This window comes from Rhinoraja longicauda, chromosome 9 (genome assembly GCF_053455715.1).
Source record: "Rhinoraja longicauda isolate Sanriku21f chromosome 9, sRhiLon1.1, whole genome shotgun sequence".
Classification (NCBI taxonomy): domain Eukaryota; kingdom Metazoa; phylum Chordata; class Chondrichthyes; order Rajiformes; family Arhynchobatidae; genus Rhinoraja; species Rhinoraja longicauda.
In genome coordinates, this window is record NC_135961.1 from 49,302,712 (window position 1) to 49,322,952 (window position 20,241).

The 20,241-nt window shown below is 45.1% G+C and overlaps 1 protein-coding gene across 1 annotated transcript in view; it reads left to right on the forward strand.

The window, feature by feature from the left end:
- The window catches only part of heca (hdc homolog, cell cycle regulator), a 33,390-nt gene extending 13,304 nt beyond the window's left edge, over positions 1-20,086 (forward strand). Inside the window, exons 2-4 of the mRNA XM_078405451.1 lie at positions 3,138-4,145; positions 14,080-14,234; positions 14,880-20,086. Of these exons, the coding sequence (XP_078261577.1) occupies positions 3,138-4,145; positions 14,080-14,234; positions 14,880-15,044 (1,328 nt within the window). The 3' untranslated portion in view covers positions 15,045-20,086. The remainder of the gene's footprint in view (positions 1-3,137; positions 4,146-14,079; positions 14,235-14,879) is intronic.
- Positions 20,087-20,241: the final 155 nt, after the last annotated feature.

A 20,241-nucleotide genomic window follows, 5' to 3' on the forward strand; every position in this document is an offset into this window, starting at 1 on the left:
TTAAGGAATCTCCTCAGACAGTGCAGCACCCCCTCAGTAATGCATTATAGGGAGAGCTTCTGTTTCAGCACAAGCCTCCAGAGTGGGATGTGAACCTTCTCTCTCAGGGAGAGAAGAGCTATCTGCAGCGCCATGACTGGGGTTTGAAGAGCAACAATTGGAATTTGTGCTGGAAAATGCATCTCTGTTGAGACGGGTTAAAAAAAACCTCAGCAGTTTCTTCTCTGGACATTAAATCCTGTAACTTGAATTGTAGGTGTAGCCCAGTCCATCACATAGACCTGCTTCCTCAACATCAACTCCATCTACACTTCATGCTGCCTCAGGAAAGCAGCCAACATAATGAAGGACCTTTTTCACACTGGTCATTCCCTCTCCTCTTAAAGTTTGAAAGCATGTCCCATCAGATTTACGTATAGCTTCTTCCTTGCTGTTATCAACTAGTAAGCAGTCCTCCCATAAGCTAGGCCAAATTTCTGATCTTCCAACCTATCACATTACAGACCACGCACTTTTTCTCTCAAGCTGCAATGCTGTAGCGTTATGTTCTGCATTCCAGTATTTTTCTCTTTGTACTACCTGTCGTGTTTGTGTATGGCTGGATTGTATTCGTGTATAGTATGATTTGGCTGAATAGCAGGCTAACAAAGCACAGGCAGAAGATGTGTCTGTGTTGGATCACCAGCACATTCTGTCCTACTGCATGTGTGAAAGCCCCGAGTGCATTGACACTGGTTACCTGCAGCCTGCACAGTTCTTTGTAGGTGGTACAGTGGTGCAGCTGGTCAATCCGTTGCCTTACTGCTCCAGGACCCAGGTTTATTCACGGTGTGTGAGGAGTTTTGCACATTCTCCCTGAATGGGTTCTCCCCTGTTGCTTTGGTCTCCTCCCACTTTAAAAAATGTACAGGTTGGTAGGTTAATTGGCCATTATAAATTGCCCTCGTAAGTATGTGGGTGGTGGAATCTGGGGGGAGTTGTTGAGATTCGCATAAATGGGATTAATACAGGATGAGTGTAAATGGGTAGTTGATCATAAGTATGGACTGAATAGGTTGAAGGGATTGTTTCCTTGCTGTATCCCACTAGGACTTTGACTCTGTGACCTCCTGGCTAGTTGGCAGCACAATCTGACCTTTTATCTGGTCATTATTATATTTTGTGTGAAAATTGTCTGCTGCATTTCCTACGTTAACAGGAGCACTGAAAAGTCAGAAACAAACCAAAAACAGGAAGCAGTTAAAACACGCAGCTTCAACAGCGTTTGTGTGGACTGAGAAACGGAGTTAATGTTTCATGTCCGGTTTCCTCTGTTCAGAATTGGAAAAGAGGCGTTGGTTTTAAGGTTTGGATAGTGAGGTTGGAAGGGGTGGAAAGGACAAATGGAATATCTCTGACAGTGAGGCTAGATTTGTTGTGGGATAAGCTATAATAAAGGAAGTCACCAAGTGGGTTAATGCGGGCAGTTAAGAGGGGGGGGGGGGGATTCTGAACAGGAAAATAAATGCTGTTTAATTAGCTAGAGAGGGAGAACATAAAGGACTATAAAAGTTGTGAATTTTAGAACTGATGGAAAAGCCCAAATGGGCTGTACTAATGGAGACCGAAATGAAGAGAGCCAATGTCACAAGATGGAATGGTCAGAGAATGCAAGAAACCTGAAGTTAAAGAATGATGTGGAGTCTGGAGGCCAGCAACATATCCAGACAAAAAAGTGTTGTTCCTCAGGCTTACATTGCATCAGGCCAGAGTGGAAATTTAAAATGGTAGCCAATGGGAAACTCAGGGACCCTCTGCTGGCTGAACACAGTGCTATTCAAAGTGGTCATCCTATCTGCATTTTCCTTTCCCTGTTGAAAAGGGGCCACGTTGTGAACAATGAGTACAGTACATCAGATTGGAACCTATGCAATTGAATTACTGCTTCACCTGGAACGGTGTTCAGCGCCATGAATGATGGGATAGGAAGAGGTGAAAGGACAGGTGTTTGATCTCCTGCATATCCACAGGAAAGTGCAGTTTGAAGTGGACAGGTTGGTGGAGGGGGAGGAGCAGACCATGGAATTCAAATGGAATGTGTATGAAGGAACTGCAGATGCTGGTTTAAACCGAAGATAGATACACAAAGCTGGAGTAACTCAGCGGGACAGGCAGCATCTCTGGAGCGAAGGAATGGGTGACGTTTTGGGTCGAGACCCTTCTTCAAATGGAATGGTCCTTTTGAAATGTTGAGGGGAAGATGTGTATGATGGTGGTATCTTGGTGAAGGGGATGGAAAGCGCAAAGGTCGGAACTACTTTATTGTCTGTGAAAGGTGATCGTAAATGTTTTTATGACATCAAGGTGTTTTATATCTTCCTATGTTGTCAGTTCTTGCAAGATTCCAAATTGTTTTACAACTAGTTGTTGCATATCTTGTAAGCCATGTTACAATTCCCCACACAAAAGTATGGTGATAACCAAAATAGACCATATTTTCATGTAATGGCTGAGGGTGAAGTAAATGGTTGAGCTACTATGGAGGATTCCTCTTTTCTTTGACGTGGGAATTTGGACCTTATTACGCTATCCCTGAGAGTAGACCGGCCTCATCCAATTAGAGTCATTCAGCGTGGAGGCAGGTCCTTCGGCCTAACTTGCCCACACCAACCAACATGTCCCATCTACGCTGGTCTCACCTGCCTGCGTTTGGCCTATATCCCTCCAAGCCTGTCTTATCCAAGTACCTGTCTAATTGTTTCTTAGTCCCTACCTCAGCTACCTCCTCTGGCAGCTCGTTCCATATATCCACCAACCTTTGTGTGAAAAAGTTAGCCCTCAGATTCCTATTTCCTTTTTCACCTTAAACCTATGCCCAATATGAACCTATGTATTCTGGGCAAGAGATTCTGTGCGTCTACCTGATTTATTCGTCTCATGATTTTACACACCTCATTTTATACTCCTCATCCTCCTGCGTTCCAAGGAATAGCGACCCAGTTGAAGGACATCTGGCAGTACAGTCTTGCTTGGTGTGGTGCTCATGGAAGTACTTGGCAGGGGTTTGTATCTGGTATTGGTTGCGTGAACGCACTGGGTGTTTGGTACTGTGCACAAACACTGCTCCGGTAACCCATCCTCTCTCTTGCCTTCCACAGATGCGCCCTGCGCCACACCGCTGGTGTGCGGCCTGGGTCGTTCAGTGGAACTGGACAAGGATGACTACCAGCGGGTAGTCTGCAACAACGAGCACTGTCCCTTCGGCAACTGGATGCACCTGCAGTGCTTCTACGAATGGGAGAGCAGCATCCTGGTGCAATTCAATTGCATCGGCCGGGCTCGCAGCTGGAATGAGAAGCAATGCCGGCAGAACATGTGGAACAAAAAGGGTTACGACCTGGCCTTCCGCTTTTGCTCCTGCCGCTGCGGGCAGGGCCACCTGAGGAAGGACGTGGACTGGTACCAGGTGCGCCGGAGGCAGGACGACAAGAAGAAGAAGGCGGGCGTGCCCAAGGCGGGAGAGCTGCCGTCCGACGACGGCAAGAAGTGCAAGCTCAACCGACCGGTTAAGCCTCACGAGGGGCAGAGACGGCACTCGGTGGACCGGCAGAACTCTCAGGAGAAAGGCCCGGCCAACGGGAGCTACCGCTCGCCCTGCGGCTCCCCGCCCCACCAGTCCCCGCCCTCTGCGGGCCAGCCCTACCTACCGTTCTCCGCAGGCGGCCCCCGGGCGGCTCGCCACCTGGGCGAGTTCCTCAAGACGGCCCTGCAGGCCGAGGCCTGCCGCAAGCTGCTGCCAGGCGGCTCTCGCTTTGGACAGGGTGAGCCGACGCTGCTGCCGCCACAGCCGACGGCCGGCCGGCTGGAACCCTCGGTACAGTTCCTCCGGCGGCTGGACCTGTCAGAGCTGCTGGCCCATGTGCCCAAGCACAAGGTGAACACCTACCACGTGCGGATGGAGGACGATGCGCAGGCCGGCCAGGGCGAGGAGCTCAGGAAGTTCATCCTGGCGGCGCTGAGCGCCAGCCAGAGGAATGTGGTCAACTGTGCCCTCTGCCACAAGGCACTGCCTGTCTTCGAACTCTTCCCGCTGGTGGACGGCACCCTGTTTCTCAGCCCTTCCCGGCACGATGAGATCGAATATGACGTCCCCTGTCACCTCCAAGGTAGGTCACATTCATTTGGGCTGAACCTGGGGAAATTGAAGTAGCGTAGGCACACATTGGTATTGGTTTATTGTGGGCATGTACCAAGATATAGTGAAAATCATTATATTGCACCTAGCCAGACAAACCGTACCTCACAGGAGTACAACAGTAATTTTAGTTTAGTATATTGTCACGTGTACCGAGGTACAGTGAAAAGCTTTTGTTACGTGCTAACGAGTTTCTGTGCCTCTGTCCAGTTCTCGATTAGTGGGAGTGAAGCATAATCTTGCTCTAATTTCTACTTGGTCTCCCCGTACAACAGATATACACTTAGCATCTCCCTGCTTTCCCCAATTTAAAATTAATTTATTTTTTCTCTTTCCCAGTTCTGATAAAGGGTTTCCAATCTGAAAGATTAATCCTGCTTCTTTTTTCCACATGTGCTGCCTGACCAGCTGAGTATTTCCAGCAGCCTGCTTTAAGAGGGAACACCAGTTGGCTTTAAGTTGCAGAGAGGATGGTTAAACAACATGTTACAGGCATCTAGCACTCTGTGTACAAACAAACTTGCTTGGCACATCTTCCTTTACCTCAAACTCTTCACCTTTACCTTTCCTCTTACCTTAAACTCGTAAGGTCATAAGTGATCGGAGCAGAATTAGGCCATTCAGCCCATCAAGTCTACTCCGCCATTCAATCATAGCTGATCTATCTCTCCCTCCTAACCTCATTCTCCTGCCTTCTCCCCATAACTCTTGACACCTGTACTAATCAAGAATCTATTAATCTCTGCCTTAAAAATATCCATGACCTCCACAGCCTTCTGTGGCAAGGAATTCCACAGATTCACCATCCTCTGGCTAAAGAAATTCCTCCATCTCCTTCCTAAAGGACCATCCTTTAATTCTGAGGCTATGAACTCCAGTCCCAGACTCCCCCATTCGTGGAAACATTCTCTCCATATCCACTCTGACCAAGCTTTTCACTATTCGGTACATTTCAATGAGGTCCCCACCTCACTCTTCTAAACTGCAGTGAGTACAGACCCAGTGTTGTCAAACGCTCATCATATGTTAACCCATTAATTCCTGGGATCTTTCTTGTAAACCTTCTCTGGAGCCTTTCCAGGGCCAGCACATCCTCAGATATGATGCCCAAAATTGCTCACAATACTCCAAATATGGCCTGTCCAGTGTCTTATTCTGGCTGCCTTGAAATACATGGAGTCATAGAGTGATACAGTGTGGAAACAGACTCTTCGGCCCAACTCGCCCACACTCTGTGTACAATGTCCCAGCTACACTTGTCCCACTTGCCTGCGCTTGGTCGATATCCCTCCAAACCTGACCTATCCATGTACCTGTCTTAACCGTTTCTTAAACAATGGGATAATCCTAGCCTTAACAACCTCCTCTGGCAACTTGTTCAATACACCCACCACTGTGTGAAAACATTACCCCTCGGATTCCTATTAAATCTTTTCCCCTTCACCTTGAAACTTTGTCTTCTGGTCCTCGATTCCCCTACTCTGGGCAAAAGACTCTGCATCTACCCGATCTATTCCTCTCATGATTTTGTATCATCCTCGTAAATCTTTTCTGAACCCTTTCAAGCTTGACAATATCTTTTCTATAACATGGTGCCCAGAACTGAACACAATATTCTAAATGCGGTCTCACCAACTTCTTACACAACTGCAACATGACCTCCCAACTTCTATACTCAATACTCTGACTGATGAAGGCCAAAGTGCCAAAAGCCTTTTTGACCACCTTATCTACCTGCGACTTGACCTTCAAGGAATCATGCACCTGTACCCCTAGATTCACCTGCTCTCCAACACCATGCAGAGGCCTACCATTTACTGTCTAGGTCCTGCCCTTGTCCCAAAATGCAACACCTCACACTTCTCTGTATTAAATTCTATTAACCATTCCTCTGCCCACCTGGCCAATCGATCCAGATCCTGCTGCAATCGTTCACAATCAAGTTCACTGTCTGCAAAACCACTAACTTTTGTATCATCAGCAAACTTGCTAATCTTGCCCTGTTTGTTCTCATCCAAATCATTGATGTAGATGACAAACAGTAGCGGGCCCAACACTGAACCCTGAGGCACACCACTAGTCGCAGACATCCAGTTTGAGAAGCAGCCTTCCACCATTACCCTCTGTTTCCTTCCATGGATCCAATTTGCTGTCCATTCAGCTATCTCTCCTTGGATCCCATGCGATCTAACCTTCCAGAGCAGCCTACCATGCGGAATCTTGTCGAATGCCTTACTGAAGTGCACGTGCACAACATCTACAGCTCTGCCCTCATTAACCTTTTTGATCACGTCTTCAAAAAAATCAATCAGATTTGTGAGATGCGACCTCCCACATACAAAACCATACTGACTATCTGTAATCAGACCTTGCTCATCCAAATGACTGTATATCCTATCCCTCAGAATACTCACCAGTAACTTGCCAACTACAGATGTTAAGTTCCCAGCATTTTCCCTGCAGCCCTTCTTGAAAAGAGGTACAACATATGCCACCCTCCAGTCTTCTGGCACTTCTCCTGCATTCAAGGACAACTCCTAAATTTCAACCAGGGCTCCCACATTGCATTTGCCATCTTCACTACCGAGTCGACTTGCAGATTTTTGGGGGAATCCTGCACTAGCACTCCCAAGTCCTGACTCTCTCTAATATTTTACATTTCAACCCTGGGATAGAGACTCTGAATATTGACCAAATATAGATGTTTCTATCTACTGTATTGGGATGTATGGAAAGCTTTTGAGATGAGAGTTAGAAAGCGAGCACACAGCCAAAAGTGAAAAGTGTGAATTGCAGGGCTGAAGGGCGTGGTTAGCAGATTGGGGTGTGCTGATAGAGAAAGTGAGAGAAATGGAGCAAAATCATAGATAGGTTGCCATACTGCAGAAATGACCGGTTCTAGTACAGAGGAAACAAGTTGCCTGAAGTAAATGGCAGGACCCTTAAGAGCATTGGTGTAAAGAGGGATCTTGGGTTGCAATGCCATAGCTACCTGTAAGTAGCTACACCAGCAGCGTAGTAAAGAAAGAATATGATATACTTGTCTTCGTCAATTGAGGCATTTGAGTATAAGAGTCAGGAAATCGTGTTGCAGCTTTATAAAACTTTTGTTAGGCCATATTTGGAACATTGCGTGTGATTCTGCATGCATTGCATTGGTGGAAGGATGTGGAAGCTTTGGAGAGGGTGCGGAAGCAGTTCATCACATTGTTGCCTGGATTAGAGGGTAATAGCTATAAGGAGAAATTGGACAAACTTGGAATGTTTTCTCTGGAGCGTTGGAGACTGAGAGGAGACCTCTCAGTTTATAAAATTACTAGACCAAGTGGACCCATTGGGCCCAAACCTCTCCTGCATTGGTGCAGCACCCTCTTCACCCGTGAGACTGAAGTGAGAGGTGGGTGAGGGAGGAATGAAGGATGAGGGGCATATGGGGCTAGATTGGGCAGTGGGAGGCAGCTAGATGATGTGTGGAGGCAGGCAGACCAAAACAAAACGGCAAAAGAAAGGGAAAGCAGATGAAGCCAGAGCAGGCGAATGTGGAGATAGCTAGAATCGGCAGGCAATGAAAGGCTGGTCACTTGCAAAGTGGAATGTAAGATTTAAGACGTCTCACTATGACTTTACAAGATATTAATGATATTTCAGTAATGTGCAGCACTTTGGTCTTGGGAAACTGTTTAGTCAAGGGTTCACTTTAACAATTCATGAGACAAGGGAGTTGTCCTACAAAGGACGATTGAGTGAATTGGACCAAAACCTGCTGGAGTTCAGAAGAATGCGAAGTGATTTGTTTTTATCCAGGCACTGACGGGCTTGACAGTGTAGGTGTTGAGTGATGGGATCTAAAATTTGGGGCCTTGTTTCAGCTTAGAGGTTTATCAGTTGTGGACATAGATGAAGTGGGAGTTTGGTTTTGAGGGGTTGAATCTTTGGACCACTGAAACCTTTGGGGCTGAGCAATCAAATAAATTCAAAGCCGAGTTAGATTTTTAGACTTCTGCCAACGATATGGAGACCTAGCAGGGAAGTGGAACTGTGACCAATAATCTGATCAAACATTATTTAATTGAATGGTGGTGCAGGCCCAAAGCATTGGATTTATACAGCACGAAACAGGCCCTCAACCCAATGAATTAACGCCAACCAGCCAACATTCATCTGCAGAGATTGAGCTAAATTGGGGCTTGTGTGTGTTCAAAAGTCACAGGCAGTTACGACGATTCAAGTTCATTTACTTTCTGCAAAAGTGGCCATGAAATTGAGAGGTACTTTATAAGCTTGTTCACTATTATACTGGTGGGAAGAAGGAATTCTGCCATTCTTGTAAATAAGAGAAAGCCAGCTGCGTCTAGTGCCACAACAATGTGGTCGACTGTTTATTGCCCTCTTGAAGTGGATCTGCTACAAAGAAGGTAACATATTGCCACTGTCTTTCAAGGGAGTGATAGGTAAGCAATAAATGTTAATCTTGCCAGTGTTAGCTGGAGCCTGAGAACTGGTTGAAAATAATGCGGGGAAACTGTTATAAATTGCAATATTCAGAGATGCAGATGGCAAGTAGGTCTTTATGCGGTTGCCTTTGGACTTGCAACTACAGTTAAAGCAGCTCTTCTAAATTACTCGTTTTAAAAAAAATTGTTTGAGCGATGCAGGTGTATTGAACTTGCAACATAGAATTCTTGGTCAATATTTTGGGCCTTGCCAATGGAGATTTAGTTACTGTCTTAGTGGAATGGGGAAAGCATATGGAGTAAAAATCTTCGCTACCTTATTCTTTGCTCCTGCATTCCAAAGAGATGTTGATTAATTTGCCACTGTAAATTACTCCTAGTGTGTAGGTGAGTGATGGAATCTGGGTTGAGTTGATCAGAATGGGGAGAATAAAATGGGACTAGGGTACGGTAAATGGGTGGTTAATAGTCAGTGCGTAACACTAGGTCGTAAGGGTAGTATCCGTGACTAGGAGAATTGAAGATTTGCCACCTCTTCTACCAAGATTCTGCTGCTCATTTAAACACATTTAGTCATTGTGAGAGGCTTGTAGTGGCGAATGGACGAGCAGGTAAATCTCTGAGAATGGCGCACTAGGGTTTGAGAAGGTGGTGATTGGCGGACAGAAATAGCAGGTTTAGTTTAGAGTTACAGCGAGGAAACAGGCTCTTTGGCCCACCGAGTCTGCACCAACCAGCGATCCCTGCAATTTAACATTATTCTACACACACTAGGAACAATTTATAATTTTACCAAGCAAATTAACCCACAAAATCGTGGAGAACGTGCAACTTCATACCAACAGCACCCGTAGTCAGGATCGAACCGGGGTCTGTGGTCTGTAAGGCAGCAACTCTACTGCTGCGCCACCATGCCACCCTTCTCGAGGTTCTCGAGACAAAAGACATGGGGTTGATTGCAAGGTCTCTGAGTGGGAAGGTGTGGGTTAGGACGGGTGTCAAGGGTTATGGGGAGATGGCAGGAGAATGGGGTTAGGAGGGAGATATAGATGAACCATGATTGAATGGTGGAGCAGACAATGGGCTGATTGGCCTAATTCAGCTCCTATCACTTATGACCTTATGATGGGACTTTGGACATAGTGAGGATGGAACTTGTGGGAGCAGAGGTGAAGAGCTCATGTTCCGAGGTCACAGTGATATTGGCTTGGAGTGAACGATCTACAGACATGAACTTTTTGCAAATTCATTACACTGCGGTTTTATAAATGAATTCTGCCTATTTTCCTGGTGAAGATCAGCATGGCGCTCTATGAGCGGAGTCACAGGGGATTGGGGGGGGGGGGGGGGGTTAATTTAATGAATATTTCTCATCCATTTTTACTGTGGAGAAAATCGAGGCAGCTAAGGAATTCAGCTAAGGAACTGAATTGTGATCTCTTGGACTGAATACGAATGACCAAAGATTAGATTATGGCAGTTTTAAAGTATATGAAGGTGGATCAATCCCCAGTGTCTGACTAGGTGCATTCTCGGACATTGTGGGAAGATAAGGAAGAAATTGCAGTGGCCCTTGCAGAGATATTTACTTCATCTTTAGCTACAGGTGTAGTTTTAGAAAACCGAAAGATTGATTGATTAATACTTTATTATCACGTGACATGTTGCAGTGAAATTCCTTGCTTTGCATATCATACACAGGGTATGCAAAGAGCCGCCATGTATAGTGTGCAGACAAATTACAAAAGTATTCACTATAGTCTTCAATGGTTCCTCTTTCTTCCCTTGGCACCCCCTACCCCGCCCCACAGGGTCCTTCTGATTGGACATAGTGCAGTATTGTGTGTGGGTTGTGTCTCACTAAACAATGTTTTTTTCAAAAAGGTAACCAAGAGGATTGAGGGCAGAATGGTAGACGTTGTCTATGTGGGCTTCATTCAGCAAGGCCTTTGACAAGGTGTGGCTGGCTAGGTTAGTCTGGAAGGTTAGGTCATGTGGGATCCAGGGAGAGCTAGTTAACTGGATACATAGCTTGATGGTAGGAAGCAGAGATTGGTGGTAGAAGTTTGGTTTCAGATTGGCGTCTTGTGTTAAGTCATGTGCTGCAAGGATTAGTGCTGGGCACATTGTTCTTTGTCATTTAAACAATTTGAATGAAAATATGCAAAGCATGGTTGGACAATTTGCATATAAAACTAAAATAGAATGTATTGTGGACCATGAAGGTTATCAAAAATCACAGCGGGATATTAATCAATTCAGCAAGTAATCTGAGGAATGGCAAATGGAGTTCAATTCAGATAAGTGCAAGGTATACATTTTGGGAAGTCAAAGCAAGGAAGGACTTTCACAGTGAAATGTTGGGGCCTGGGAGGTATTGTAGAACAAGAGTACAAATGCATTGTTCCCAGAATGTGGCATCACAGGTAAATGGGGTGGTGAAGACAGCATTTGGCATAGTGACATTCATCATTCAGGGCACTGACTGCAGAATGCACTTGCACAAGATGTTGGGGGGGGGTGATCTTCCAGAGGTTCATAAAGTTATGAGGGTCATAGATAGGTGAATGCATATAATCTTTTCCCCAAGGAATCAAAACCTAGAGGGTAGATGTTTAAGATGAAAGGAGAAAGATTTAAAAGGAACCCAAGGGGCAGTTTTTATTACTCTGAGGGTGAGCTGCCAGAGGAAGTGCTAGAAGTGGGTATAATAACATAACAAATAAAATAACATAACATTTGGACAGCTACATGAATGCAGTAGGTTTAGAGGGATATGGGTTAAATGTGGGCAAATAAAACCGGCTTAGATGGGTGTCTGTCGGCATGAATGATTTGGATGAAGAGCCTATTTCCATGCTAAACTACTCTCTAACTCAGGGGTGTCAAACTACCGGCCTGTGGGCCGCATAGAGGTCCAATCCGGCCCGCGGGATGATTTGGCAAAAAAAAAAGCGCTGTTAGATTATACACAGAAAGTGAGCAACATGACCGCTTAAACTCACAGGAAATATGAATTTTGCACAGAAGGAAAATGCATGTCCGATCTGCAGCTGTCACCTCCCCACTCCTCAGCTCCCGGGGGTGAGTGGAAGCTCTGCCCATATCCGGCCATGCGGTGACACGGGTGGGAAGGGGCCGGCGCTGGGGAAGGTGGGGAGTCTCAGCATTATCGAAGTTCCTGGGCTGCTGCCACAGAGACCGCCACCATGTACCTGAGACCCAGTGAGTGCGTGGATAGTCGCAGCACTGTGAATGGGGCCGCAGCCAGCGATCCAAAATCTGAGTTGCTCTCCGGGGTGGGTGCTCTGGGTTTGGGTAAGGGTTAGATGGGATGTGAAGACGTGCTGGTAGTTATGCGGGAATAGTGAAGCAAAGGGAGAAGTTGGCAGTAAAAGAAGGGGAGGGGGAGCAGATGAGGGAAGGGAGGGTTTTTAGGGATGAGGAAGGGAAGAGAGGGAGGGGAGTGGGTGAGTAGGTGGTAAAGAAAGGAAGTAGGGAGGGAGGGGGTGAGGAAGGGATCAGATGAGAGAAGGAATGGTGTTTAGGGATGAGGGAAGGAAGGGGATTTAGGGATGAGGTAAGGAAAGAGAGGGGATGAAGAAGGGAGGGGAGGAAGGAAGTGGGGATGAGAGAAGGGATAGGCTGAGGAAAGGGGAGGGCAGGTGAGGGTAGAGAAGGACATGAGAGGTGAGGGGAGAGGATGTGAGGGGAAGGAAGAAAGACATATGGAGAAGGATGGGGAGCGGGGCTTTCAGGTGAGATGATGGACAGACCATCTTTCACCATGCCTGGTAGCTGCTGTTTGGCTGCTCACCACCCAGCCAGCCCATTGTGGGCAAAACATAAACACTGTAGGAAGACTATGATTCAGGGAACACACAATTAGGCCATTTAGCCCATCAAGTCTACTTTGCCATTCAACCACATGACTGATCTATTTTCTTTCTCAACCACATTCTATTGTCTTCTTTCACCTTGTAACCTAATCAAGACCTATCAGTCTCTGTCTCAAAAATACCCAATGTCTTGGCCTCCACCGTTGTCTGAAGCAATGAATTCCACAGATTCACCACCCATTCCTCCTCATCTCCGTTTTGAATGTATGACCTTTTATTCTGATGCTGTGACCTTTAGTCCCAGACTCTCCTATTACTGGAAACATTATTTCCACATCCACTCTATCTTGGGCCTAGATACCAATCATAAAAGTAATGCTTGCTAGGCAATATTCTTCATAAGAAACAAAATTTGTAAAGTGAAACACTTTGTGGTTTATAGCAGAGACTGAGACACATGAGAGCGGGTTGAAAAAACAAAGGCAACGAAAGCTGTGGGAGCACGTACGCATGCGTTCACGCATGCACAACTGATCCGGCCCGCATGAAGTCGCATTTTGCCCATTTCGGCCCTTGACCTAAAATGAGTTTGACACCCCTGCTCTAACTGAAGTTACGAAGGAAACCTTACTCCAACAACAGAGGTGTCTTTGAGAGTGGGGGCTAGGGGAAGAAACCTTGCATTTGTAAACATAGAAACATTGAAAATAGGTGCAGGAGTAGGCCATTCAGCCCTTCAAGCCAGCACCGCCATTCAATATGATCATGGCTGATTATCCAAAATCAGTACCCATTTTCTGCTTTCTCCCCATATTCCTTAATTCCATTAGCCCTATGAGCTATATCTAACTCACTCTTGAATACATCCCATTCTTAGTCCCATTCATCTGTGTCAAAGTCCTATTCATAATTCTAGACTAGCCCATAGTGCTGTTGACACTTTTGGTCACTGCTGCAATGCGGAATGAGGATAGCTAATTTGCTTACAACAAGCTCTCAGAAGCAATGGGATGATCAGATTTGTATGGTTGGTTGAGAGTTGGATATTGGCTAGTGGACCAGGAATTATCCAATTCTTCTTCACAACAGTGCCACAGGTTCTTGTACATGTTTCTGAGGGAACAGACTGAGATTTGGTTTAATGTTGGATTGTAAAGACTGCAGCTCTGAGGGAGAAGAAACTCTTCAGTGTAGAAGTGGAGTCAGCCAACCTTGTGGACCTGCTTGAAGAGGGCTTTGTATCACTTAACTGCTGTGTGCATAGCAACCTGAGCCCTTTAGCAGTGGAAAATCGTTTGTTTGTTCATACACTCTGGTCTCACTATTTTAAGCCATAATTTTTAGCTCTTCAAAATAAATTACGTAAATATTTAGAATGGAAATTGTAATGTAATCTTTCAGGTCTCGTGTGGTTGTGGGCTTGTCCATGAAAGCTGGGATCTGTAGTGTGTTTCTGAATGTTGGCACTCTTGTACAAGTAACTCTTGTGTTGCGGCCACAATTTACCAGCTGGTTGCGTCTACCTTGTGTAAGAGCCATGTTCCCCAGCTTATAATGTGCCTACTGTAAATACTATTGGTGGTTAAACCTGACCCAAATTTTGTTGTTGCAGGAAGGCTCATGCACCTCTACGCCATTTGTGTGGATTGCCTAGAAGGAGTGCATAAGATAATTTGCATCAAATGCAAGTCGCGTTGGGATGGAAGCTGGCACCAGCTGGGAACCATGTACACTTATGATATTCTGGCTGCGTTTCCTTGCTGTCAGGTGAGTGCTGCACTTATGTTCATTTCTGTCCCTCAAAACCGTTTCAGCTAGACAGCAATCAGTCTGAAGATGGGTCCAGACCCGAAACGTCACCTATCCATGTTCTCTAGAGATGCTGCCTGTTCTGCTGAGTTACTCCAGATCTTTGTGTCCTAGCCTGTTTAAAGTTGGTTTGCCAAAGGGATAGTGGTGTGAGTGAGGGTATTTTTAGATACTGGAAATCCCTTAATACAGAGCAGTTGCCAATCCACATTCCTGTACCCCTATGTTCATCTGCACCCTTTTTATTACCCTTTTATCCTTTTAATATTTCCCCGTGCTATCTGTATACCTAATCCACCTTATGTACCATATAAAATTGTAGCACAGAAAGACCATTTGGCCCACTGAGTGCATGTTGGGTGAGACTAACCCCTCCAAGTCTTGGACTGTGCCTCTGCAGGTTGCTGCTCATCCAGGTACTCAGTGTGTTGGGGGTTTCTGCTTCCCCGCCCCCCCCCCCCCATTCCCCTTACATTTTGGGGAGAGAGGTATTGAAGCTGCATTCCGCACCTTTTCCACATCGTTAGTTGACAAGGATATCTGTCCTCACTTTCTCACTTGCACTCAAAATCGTGATTAAAGAAATCATTTTTTTCCTTTCAGGCGAGGCTGAACTGCAAGCACTGTGGGAAGCCGGTCATCGATGTGCGAGTGGGGATGCAATATTTCTCTGAATACAGCAATGTCCAACAATGTCCGCACTGTGGCAACCTAGACTACCACTTTGTAAAACCCTTTTCCTCCTTCAAAGTGTTGGAAGCTTATTGACAAATGCTTTCTCTTTTTGTTTTCTTTCTAGAGTAATTATTATATAGAGGTATAGAACCTTTACTCGTTTCTGTTTCGGTTGCTTGTGTGTAAGTCTTTATCCAGTGTTAGCCATTGGTTATGGGGTTGGGAGGGTTAGCTGAATTGGTAAGTTGCCTATTCCAAGTGAAAAAGATTTGCATACAAGCTGCTGGTTCGATCGGTTGGGTTGGTTTGAGACTGCATCCTCCAAGGTTCTGTTTCCACCTTGAAAAGAATCAGAAGGGGTTTTATTTTGCTGTTGTAGTTGGTAATTGGTGCTTGACGGTTGAATGTAACTCTACTCCAGGCACCGGGTGCCTTCCCTTTCCCTTGAGTATTTCCCTGCCCTTATTAGGGTTGGTTCAAGACTCCAGTTGTGATATGTTGGATTTAAAGAGGGGAAATAATTTTTGCGCAAAGGAGGTGGATTGACGCTTGCTGCTTTCATTAGGTAGGACTATGTTTTCCCCCCTGTAAGACTTTTTGTTCCCCTTGCTTGCTTAATTTATTCTCTGCACTGGATATATTACTGCCATAACAAACTCTCCTCCTGCCTTTTCCCCGACCTAAATCCCTGTTGGTTCAAGAGTGATTATTTGCCATATGAACAGGAAAAATGAAAGTTTTGCTTCTTGCAGCTTTACAGGCACGTTGGATGCAACATGACAAATAAATCTAAAATAAATGATCAGTTCTTCAAAATAAACCACACCACAATAATGCAAAAACCAAAGTATATTGAGCAACAATGGTCGTGCAAGTTCCATAGTAGTTTGGTGCTGAGGCAGAGTTGTGGTTAGGGTTGTGCAGAGTAGTTCCAGAACATGATGGGTGATGGGAAGAAGCTGCTCTTTAATCTGGAGGTAACGATTCTCAGGCTCCTGCACCACCTTCCTGTTAGTAGCAGAGCAAAAGAGAGTGGTCAGGACAGGGTGTGGATCTTTGAATACCAGCTGCCTTCTTGAGGGAGTGCTTCCTGTAGATCCGTTCAATGGTGTGGAGAGGACAATACCCAAGGCGGACCAGGCAATGTGCACCACTTTCTGCAGCCTCCTTAAGTCTTGAGAATTCAGATTACTGAACCAGGCTGTGATGTAACCAGTCAGTATGGTCTCCATTGTACACCTACTGATGGAGCCCATCTTCTGTGAATGAAGACTTGGATTTATATCAATGTGGGTTTCTGCTCAGTTTCAATTACTTCAAAATGTAGTGACTAGTTGGATCACAATATGATGGGTGGCTTTTGTCGTGCTGATTGTGGAATAGGAACCGTTGAATAGGAACTGAAGATAATGTCCTTCCTTTGCTTGGCAATAATACCAAAAGACAGAACTTTCAAAAGTACAGAACCTCATTAGTATTGGGTGGGAGAGTGGGCCCAGAACTTGTCCAGGCTGTTTGATTAGGACTTGAACCCATAAACCTGTGACTCATTAGCAGTGGTGCCTCCTCTGTGCTGCAGCTGAGAGGTCAATTATTGGAATATTACTTTGAAGTTGGGTCTTGGCTCCAGTTGCCAGTTACTTTATTTCTCCATCCCACAATCATTTTGACTCCACTGTCTTTGGCCACTTAAAAGACCAGCACTTTAGTCTCCTTTTTGGTTCAATACAACCTTTGGCACTCATTCATAGAATTTGTGTTGAATGTCTCTCATTCCTTTTCATGTACCTATACAAGTTTATTTTTAAATTGACCTAACTACTTGACTCTACCATTTCCTAGTACCATATACTTACTGTTTAACAAAGATGCCCCTCTGGTCTCTTTAAAATCTTTACCTCTCTCACCTTAAACCTATGCCCTCTAGTTTTAGACTTCCCTACCTGGAAAAAGATGGTGGCTATTCACCTTATCTACTCCCCTCGTTATATTATAAATCTCTATAAGATCACCCCGTGGCCTTTTACACTCTATGAAAAGAAAGACCCACCCTATCCAGCTTCCCCTTGGAACTCAAATTCATCTAGACTCAGTAACACATACTCAGAAATCTTCTTTGCCCTCTTTCCAGTTTAATGACATTCTTCCTTTTGCAAGGTCACCAGAACTGTACTTAGTACTCCAAATGTGGCCGTGACAATGTCCCATGTATCTATAACATCACTTCCTAACTTCGGCCCAACTTGCTCACACCGGCCAACGTGTCCCAGCTACACTAATCCCACCTGCCTGCGTTTGGTCCACATTCCTCCAACTTGTCCTATCCATGTACCTATCTAACTGTTTCCTAAACGTTGCGATAGTCCCAGCCTCAACTACCTCCTTTGGCAGCTTGTTCCATACACCCACCACCCTTGTGAAAAAGTTACCCCTCAGATTCCTATTAAAGGAATTGCCCAGGAAGCTCCGGACCATCTAAAATCAGACATCCATGCAATAATCTAGTTGGATCACATAGAGGATAAAGGGCGCCATTAGGTCCAGTCTCTAAAGGACGTATTTTCCCAAAGAGGTCCAGCCCCATTACCCGGTGACCCTATGTTTTTTGTTTTTTTTAGTTTATAGGTACAGTGTGGAAACAGGCCTTTCGGCCCACCAAGTCCATGCTGACAAGCGATCACCCCATACACTAGCACTATCCTACACACGAGGGACAATTTGCAATTATATAAAGCCAATTAACCTACAAACCTGTACATCTTTGGAGTGTGGGAAGAAACCAGTGGTCTCGGAGAAAATCCATGCAGGTCATAGGGAGAACGTACAAACTCCGTACAGACAAGTACCCGCAGTCAGGATTGAATTCTGGCGCTGTAAGGCAGCAACTCTATTGCTGCACCACTGTGCCATCTCGGTGTGCAGTGTCCCATGTTGTGCTGCTGAGTCCATTATCAACCAATGTATGTGCCATTGCATTACCGCTACCCCTTCCCCCAAAAAAATCTTTTACAATTATTATTAAAGGATGGATGTGTGCTGATGAACTCTGGACTCTGAGATGTACATTACTGTCTCTGTTTGGTTTGGCTGCATCAGCCTGTCTTAGTCTGACTGTGCTGATGTAACCCTGGCAAGAATGCAGAGGGAGGCAATTCACTCAAGCAGCATCTGGAGTTTGGGTTGTTTGGAGAGTCTGAGATTGTTATATTTGGAGTTGGGTTATTTAAAGAGAGATTTAATTAAAATTTTGAGGGGTTTAGATTAGTGAAAACCACTTTCTGAAGGCAGATTACAGTGGGGAATAGTGTTTAAATGATTAGATCGCAAGCGATGAACTATAGAATGGTTACAACACAGTTGAAGACTATTTCATGCATTGGGTCTTTGACATTTTGTAAGAACATTCAGCCTGTACCATTCCTCATCCTCTTCCTATAAATCTGCAGGTAAATCTAACCGATTCTTTTAAGAAAATAGTGATTGAATTTTTACTGTTTTGCCCGTGCAACCAGTGTTACACACCACTAAAACCATGTTGCAACACTTGTTCCTCGGCCCTCCCCTCCACTCTACCAATCTCCCTTAATCATTGAATCCTGGTTTGCAATCCTGAGACCAGTTTCTCCTTATTTACTCTTGATGATTTCCAGCTCTTCAATCGGAACTTGACTTAAAAAAAATCTCCAACTTTGCTAATCTTTCCACGTAACCTGAGCCCCTCATCCATGGATGCTCTCCAGTAAATCTCTCTCTCCACACCCGCTCCACCTTCACTTTTATGAGACTCGTTTTAAACGACTGAATTCCCAAAATGTTGCAAGAGCCAGATTTAAGTATGACATTCAACATATAATTGGATCTGTGTTAGAAGAGGAGAAATACTGCACATCCATAGGGAGAAGAAGGGGCGGTACGGTGGCGCAATGGTAGAGTTGCTGTCTTGCAGTGCCAGAGACCCGGATTCGATCCTGACTGTGGGTGCTGTCTGTACAGAGCTGGTATGTTCTCCCTGTGACCGCGTGGGTTTCCTCCAGGTGCTCCGGTTTCCTCCCGCACTCCAAAGATGTGAAGGTTTGTAGGTTAATTGGCTTTGGTAAAAATTGTCCCTGGTATGTGTGTAGGATAGTGTTCGTCTACGAGGTAATCGCTGGTCGGCACAGACTCGATGGGCTGGACAGCCTGTTTCCGTGCCATATCTCTACAGTCCTATGGTAAAGTGGACATGTTGAGACTAATTGGATTACTCTTTTAGAGGTGCATCTTCCTTCTGTACCTCCTGCATCCTATTTGAGTATTGGCTCTATACAGGTAGATCTAATGGGAGAATTGGTCTGCTTTGAACCTTTGATTGGCAATCAGATGGAAGAGGATCCTTGGAAGTTCTTGTACACCTGTTCGCTGTGGTCTAAATTCTGAGCTTGATAAAGGATAAAAGATTCTGCATTGGAAAAACGATTTCCCTTCATGGAGTTGATTTTTGACTTGGGAGAATGAGCCTATTAGGATGGCTGTAATTTTCCCCCTCCCCCCCATATCCCCAATCCTGCTGCATGTATTTTTCATTCATCCCTTCTCCCTGTGAACCCCAAGTGGTTGGTGTGATCCCTAAACTGACTGTCAGAGCTGATGGTTTTGGACTAAGACTTTTTCTTGCTCTGCTGGCATTTACCAGACTGGATTGGGACTACTGATCCCATTAGAAGCTAATCCCCTCCAAATGCCCCATGTTTTAATGATGACATTTGCTGATGGTCTCACACTGCTTATCCCAGTCAAAAATATACAAATTATAAATTGTTTATTTGGAGAAAAAAATGTGTTATTTTTGCATTAGGAAAAGTTTGTGTGTCTGAGAGAGAGTGTGTGTTGAGCTTGTGTGCGCACAAGAAGGGTTTGTACAGTGTTATACAAGTAAGCGTTTGTAACTCTGCTTTCTAAGCCTGAGGAACACAAGCTGGTGGACCTGAACCTGGTGCAGGTTTCATGCTTTTACTGAGATTCTTCACTGCTCCACTTGTGAAAAGTGAATGGCGATCAAAGGTTTGAGGGTATTGTGCTGTAAAGCTTATTGTTCGGGTGGTAAAAGCCACATTTTTGGTCAAGAGCACATTTTTACTTGCAATAAATTATGGTAAGGAGCCTTTTGATTTTGTGTCTTGTGTGTTCTTTGTGCACTCAACAGTTATGACCATAAAACAGGAGCAGAATTAGGCCATTCGGCCCATCGAGTCCACTCTGAGATTGAATTATGGCTGATCTTTTTTCCCCTCTCAACCCCTTCTAACCTTTG